The 6,630-nt window shown below is 47.6% G+C and overlaps 1 protein-coding gene across 1 annotated transcript; it reads left to right on the plus strand.

The window, feature by feature from the left end:
- Nucleotides 1-2,440: 2,440 nt before the first annotated feature.
- LOC311515083 (uncharacterized protein) lies at nucleotides 2,441-6,234 on the plus strand. Its single transcript, XM_084617943.1, has 4 exons — nucleotides 2,441-2,611; nucleotides 4,023-4,238; nucleotides 4,705-4,821; nucleotides 5,592-6,234. The coding sequence occupies exons 2-4, from the start codon at nucleotides 4,125-4,127 to the stop codon at nucleotides 6,126-6,128; spliced, it is 768 nt and encodes a 255-aa protein (XP_084474069.1). The 5' UTR covers nucleotides 2,441-2,611; nucleotides 4,023-4,124; the 3' UTR covers nucleotides 6,129-6,234.
- The last annotated feature ends 396 nt before the right edge of the window (nucleotides 6,235-6,630 follow it).

A 6,630-nucleotide genomic window follows, 5' to 3' on the forward strand; every position in this document is an offset into this window, starting at 1 on the left:
TTGGACTCATTTATTTTTCTTTAATATAAAGATAATGCAGAAATTTATTATAGGCTGTACTTAAAATGCCTTTTTATGTTCCATGTCAAAAAGATTAAGTGCACAGAAATGGAAAGTCATGCCTTCTATTTAAGATTAAAAAATCTCATATAAAAACAACAATTTCACGTGGAATGGCTTTACCAGATTTAAAAATAAAGAAAATAACCTTTCTACCTCTTCCTTTGCCCCCAGCAAACAAACACTCTTTCACTTAAAAAGTGAAGCTGATAACTAGGTTCATAGATAGTTAAAACAAAATGCTTACAAAGGCTATATTATGGTGTTTTTCCGAAGACCTTGAAGCGTTATTTTTGCTCTGTCAAAAACCTCTAGATGGCATACTTTAGTAAACTTCTATAATTACAGACATTTTGGCCTCAGTGCATAGTTGGCAGTGTTTTTGCCAATGTTATTTAATTCATCTGCTATAATGATTGTCAGTTTAATGAGTTATTAAAAGATATTGATGCTTTTGTAGTGCAAAGTGTAAATAAAATAAAATAAATAATGTTCTGTTTATTACAAATCTTCCTGAAATAAAATCTCTCTTCCATTTTTAACTGCATTGCAGACTCTAGGGAGAATAAAAACAACAGCAGCATTCTAAAGCAGTAAGATCTTTTCCAGAATGGCACAGGCCTGCAAAAAAATTCAGTAACCTATCTTTCTCCTGCCGTCAACGAGGTCTTTATAAAGAAGGACTACAGTACACTTAAATTGCTTATGTGCATATGTCCTTCTTACCCATACATCTCTGAGTGGTTTTACAAGAAGAATGTCTGATAAATAAAATTGTGACGTACCTCTCAAATTCCAGTTACACAAAAGAATTGTATTAAGTTGTGATGGGTCCTGCTAAACCACTATTATAATTACTCTGGAATGCAGGGAATAAAGGAAGAATTCACGTTTTGCCCATGCCTTCCCAAAGCCAATTTTACAGTTGATTAGCAGCATTGATTAAATTAAAGAAACATGCTCAAGGAAGGAAAGCTGAAGCACACCCAAGAAGCCTGGACAGCACAAGAGCATTCTCCTTCAGCCGCCGCCTACCAGATATACACAAACACAACAAAGGGTTCCTGAATGGCTCTAAGCTAGCCCTTGTGATGGAACAGCACTAGTGTTTGGCAATACAGACTCTATATTGAAGGTGGGCGGAGCGCTGCGCTTGCAACTCCAATTGAAGTCAATGGGATATGCAGAGTCATAGATTTTAAGGGAAGGAAGAACAATTAGGTAATCCAACATATCTCGCATGTGGCCACCAGGGACTTTTCTTGCAGCCACAGCCTCCTGGGCAGTGATTGGGAGTGGGAAGCAGTGGCCCCTTCCGCAGGGCCACCAACAGTGGTTGGCCCTGCCCCACTCTGGAGCCACAAACACTGGAGGAGCAGCAGTTGGTGTGAGTTCCCTACTTTCCCTGGGGCGGTGGGGTTTGGGCTTTCAGCTTCAACCCTTGAGCGGTGGGCGGTAAGCTCCAGCTGTGTAGCATCAGGCTCCATCCCCGGGCTTCGGCCCTGGTGTCACTCCCCCACCTCATCGCCCTGGCCCCCACTGCCTCCCTACCGCCTCCCCATCCAGGATTTTATTTGTCCCCTAGCTTGCCAGGGCTGAGTAAGTCTCCCAGCTAGCTAGCAAGTCTGCTGCTGTGAAAAGTGATATTAACAAACATACAAATATCACTCCTCACAGAATCAGACTTATTAGGTAGCAAGTCTAAAAAAATAAAAACCACCGAAAATGCAAAAGAAACAAACAACAAAAGAACATGCAAAGCACCTTATTTGTTTTTCTATTCTGTTTAGGTCCAGCAAATAGAGACAACTATACATTACTTTTATTATTGAGTCTGCAAAACAAACAAATAAAAAACCTACATAAATAAATGACAATAGTTTGGACGTGTCTACTTGCATATTTATTGGTTTTTCCTAAAGTTATTTAAGTATTTTAGGAAAAATTGCCAGAGCGGCCACCAGCAAGAGTCGGTGGCTGCACTCTGAGGCCACCAAAATAGTTGTGAGAACCTTTTTCTAGTCCAACCTCCTGCATAACACAGGCTGTCCAGTTTCATCCAGTTACTGCTATATTGGAGCCCTGAAGGGCTAATGTCTAGCTATTCCACCTGGAAGCAGGCGGGGCACACCCTGACTGTTTCCTAGAAGCAATGCACACATTGCTCTATCCAAGGACAAAGGCTAGATATGAACCCTGAGAACTTGATTGTTTGGACAGCAACTGTGGGAGGTTTCTTTAGCCTGGGCTCAAGGCCTGAGAACCAGGATTGTAGTAGATAGAGGATGGTAACTAAGCATATGAATCAACGTCATACATTCCTTTGTGTAGCAGTGTGTAATGCTTAGGGGGAGAAATATAATAAAAGGAGAAGGTGGAAGGCGGAGGGGCAGAACAGCCCATCTCCGCTGACCAGCCTGTTTGCTTGCATAAAGCTGTGTTCTGTCTCATCACTGAACCGCAACAACTGGCGCCCAAACGTGGGGCCCTCAGCACTCACCTCGCCCGGCAAGGGTTTCAGACGCGTCACTCATCCACTTCGTGGATCCCGGTGAGTATTTTTCATTGTGGTAAGTATGGGAAGCTCCCTCTCTGCTTTGCAAGTGCAACACCGCAATGAGCTGCAGTATTTGCTGCGTAAGGCTCAGCATGACTGCCCGGCTCGAGAACTCACTCTCCTGCTACAGGAGGTGCGTGCCAAGTGCCCGTGGTATCCTGAAGCTGGAAGCCTTAAGCTAGCGGACTGGGAGCGATTGGGCCAGACATTGCACAAAGAGCCTCGGGCACCCGTGCAGGCTTTACATGCCTGGCACCTCTGCCGCGACGTGGTACAGCGTGTCGCCTCGGACAGACCCTCCCTCGCGAGGCTGGTGCTTTCGCCGCCCCCGTCCGCCCCTGCAGCCATCCCCCCTCCTGGCGATGCGACACAGCGAGTCGCCTCGGAAAGGCCCTCTTCAGCACCAACAGAGGAGCTGCCGATCCTGCCACCCCCGTCTGCTCCTGCAGCCATCCCTCCCCCTGCTTCGCCCCCAGTGCCTCTATTACCACCGCCTCCCTGGCCTTCCCCACCGGAGCCGGTGTGTGATCACCCTCCCCCCATGGGGCCCCCCGGAGAGTCATCTGCATCTGCTCAGAAGCTTTCGCTGGTGCAACAAATGGTTCACGCAGCGAAAGCTCGATCAGATCTTACAGCAGAGGAGCTGGCTGATCTGGTCTCCGTTTGCCCGGTGACCTGGCAGAATGATGACCAGGGCAACCCCGTGGGCACCTGGACCACTCTGCCATACTCGGTGGTTAGAGAGGTAAAGAAAGCAATTCGTGAATTTGGCCTGACTAGCACCTTTGTGCGTGGTCTCATTGAAGGGATGGGTGCTGGGTACTCCCTAATCCCTGAGGATTGGAAAACGCTGCTGCGCATGATGTTGTCACCCAGTCAGTATGTTATTTGGCTTAGTGAGTATCGGCAGATGGCAGAACGCCAAGCCCAGGTATATAGAGAGCAAGGTATCATTTATGAGCATTTGGCAGGGGAGGGCCAGTTTGCTACTATTGAGATGCAGTCTCAACTCCCTCAGGCCGTCTTCCCCATTATTTCCACCTGTGCCCAGCATGCTTTCAAGAAGGTCCCGGATTCAGGCAAGCCTACCAAAAGCTTTGTCAGTATCCGTCAGGGTGCCTTAGAGTCCTTTTTGGATTTTACCAACAGATTGCAGGAGGACACTGACTTTCAGCTGCCAGGGGAGGTCTGTGCCATACCTACACAGGTGATGGGACCTCTCCCTGCCGGCTTTGTAGGTCTTGTTCTCCCTCGCTCACATGCTGGGAAACAGGGCTTTTTTGTCATTCCAGGGGTCATTGATGCTGATTACACTGGCATTATTAAGGTTCAGGTGTGGACTCATCTTCCACAGTCGCTCCCGCGTGGACGGTCAATTGCACAATTGATTTTAGTCCCCTATCAGGTGCCAGCTGCCGAGGATCGAACTCGGGGCGGAGGAGGCTTTGGATCTACGTTGTCTCACTCGCCGTCTCACAGCGCGTCTTCTCCACTTGTTGCTCTGACAATGTCAGTCTGCCCCTCGAAACCTCAGTTAACACTTCTCTTAAATGATGTTCCTTTTACAGGGCTGGTGGACACTGGAGCTGACGTTACAGTGATTCGTGATCTGGAGTGGCCGGTTAGTTGGCCTACGGTTCCTTCTAAAGAGTTGTGGGGGATTGGGGGTAGCAAACCCGGGCGCCAAAGTTTGTCTTGGGTCACGGTCTCTAAACCAGGAGGCCGTGCCCTTGCTACAATCCGCCCTTTTGTGCTCCCTGTCCACCTCAATATTTGGGGCCGTGATTTACTTACAAAGTTAGACACCACCCTCGATATTAACATCTGATGGCTCTCCCCACCGAGGTGTAGTCACTTATCAGTTGGGTGACCCCCCTCGTTGGCATTCTCGTTTTACACTGCCTCAGCGTTCTGCACAGCGTTCAGAATTGGCTGCTGTTATTTTGGCCTTTCAACTTTTTGCTGATTGTCCCTTTAATTTAATTGTGGATACCCATTATGTTTATCAGGTAATTGATCATTTACCCCTTGCCCTCATTACCCCTCAGGTTGATGCAGACCTCCTTCACCTGTTTTTGTCTTTACAGCATCTTCTTGCCACTCGTCATTTCCCTTACTTTGTTGCTCATATTCGCAGTCATACCCCTCTGCCTGGGCCACTCACTGAGGGCAATGCACGCGCCGATCGCGCGTTGCGTGGTCAGGTAAATTCCCTTTTTTCTGACCCCATTGAAAGCCATGCCTTTTTTCATCAGTCTGCCTCTGTTTTGGCCCAGCAGTTTCACATTCCTGCTGATCATGCACGTTCCATTGTTCGTTCCTGCCCCCACTGTGCTGCTGCTGCTCCTACTTTTTCTTATGCCGTTAACCCCCGAGGTACCGCAGCAAATCAGCTGTGGCAAATGGATGTTACTCATGTACCACAATTCCGCCCCTATTCATTTTTACATGTTTCCGTTGATACCTATTCAGGCTTCCTTTGGGCAACCCCACAACGTGGGGAAGCCACTAACAAAGTTATTCACCATTTGCTGGCCTGCTTTTCTGTTATGGGTCGCCCTTGCCAAATTAAAACAGATAATGCCCCAGCCTACTGCTCTGCAGCCCTCTCCACCTTTTGTGCCCGCTGGGACGTCCGTCTTAAACACGGAATCCCTTATAATTCCACGGGCCAAGCCATTGTTGAACGTGCCAATCGCACACTCAAAACCTTGCTAGATAAACAATTAAAACAAGGGGAGCTGCGTCTCTGAACCCTAGGAGACATTCAACAACAAATGTATATCCTCTTGTTTACTTTAAATAATTTAACACTGAATGCAGATCAGCAGACCCCTGCGGATCGGCATTTTCACAAATCTGAGGTACTGGAAAGACCGCGTGTCTTTTACCGTCAGCTGCCCGATCCACAGTGGCTGGGCCCAGCACCTCTAATCACTTGGGGTCGGGGATATGCTGCTGTCTCTCCCTGCAGGACCGTTGTGGGTTCCAGCCCGGTGCGTGCGACCAGCACTTAAACAACATGGCATGGCACCAGGGGCTGTCGAATCCCATACCAGAGTTTCAGCTGACCTTGGAGGAGACCGCGTTGCCCCCCGAGTCGACAACGGCGGGACGGAAACGGAGGAGGCGTAGCGTCCCAAGCCAGCCCGTGACAGGGGGAGCAGTAAAAGCATTGGTCGCCACGGCTCAACGAAAACTGGCAGCAGATCAGCAGCCAGAAACTCCTAAGACTTTGTTTGTGGCGATTCTCGCCCAAACCACTGCTAATTCTGTGATGATTGTGTGCCTTTTGTGCCTGCTATTTCCTGTAGGGGTTGGCTCGGAAGCGCCTCCCCCGTTACAAGCCCGAAGGAGAATAAGACACTGTTCTTTGCTTATGCTAATCTTTCCTCCCAGTACTCTAGCATGGCTAATTGGGGCCCGGCCAACTATATTCTGCCTCGCACGGCTATATCCCTTTACACACCGTACCCGGCCGGGGCTCACAATGTCACCTGTGCGCGTGTAGTTAACTGCACTAGTACAAAGGTGCCATTGGGCTGTCAAAAAATTTCTCAATCCCTTTTAAATTGTTCCCATGCTGTTAATGTTTCATATAATTATGGCCATATCATCCTACCATCAGGATGGGTTTTTACTTGTGGTTCATGCACCTTTAATTATATTCCTGCAAATTTAAGTGATGGCACCCTTTGCTGTCTTAGTAGAATGATACTTATATTGCCTTTTGCTGGTTACAATTGTAGTAAAAGAAGTGTACCCCTTTTAGATGATTATATTGCAGATGTTAAGCTTTTGGTTATTTTGTGTTTGTAATCATTGGGCTTATTTTTTGTTGTTGCTGTGTACAATGTATTCCTTCCTTGTTAAGATTTTGTAAAATTTTTGCCCTGGAAAGCTCCCCAGGTTATGTCCTTGTCTGTCTGGGAGTTAAATAGCATGATAAAACAAATTGGCGGCTACCATGAGATGGCCAACTTCAATAAACAAAAAAAGGGGAGATGAAGGGT

The sequence above is a fragment of the Lepidochelys olivacea genome (genome assembly GCF_965140295.1).
Source record: "Lepidochelys olivacea isolate rLepOli2 genome assembly, chromosome: 1".
Taxonomy (NCBI): Eukaryota; Metazoa; Chordata; order Testudines; family Cheloniidae; genus Lepidochelys; species Lepidochelys olivacea.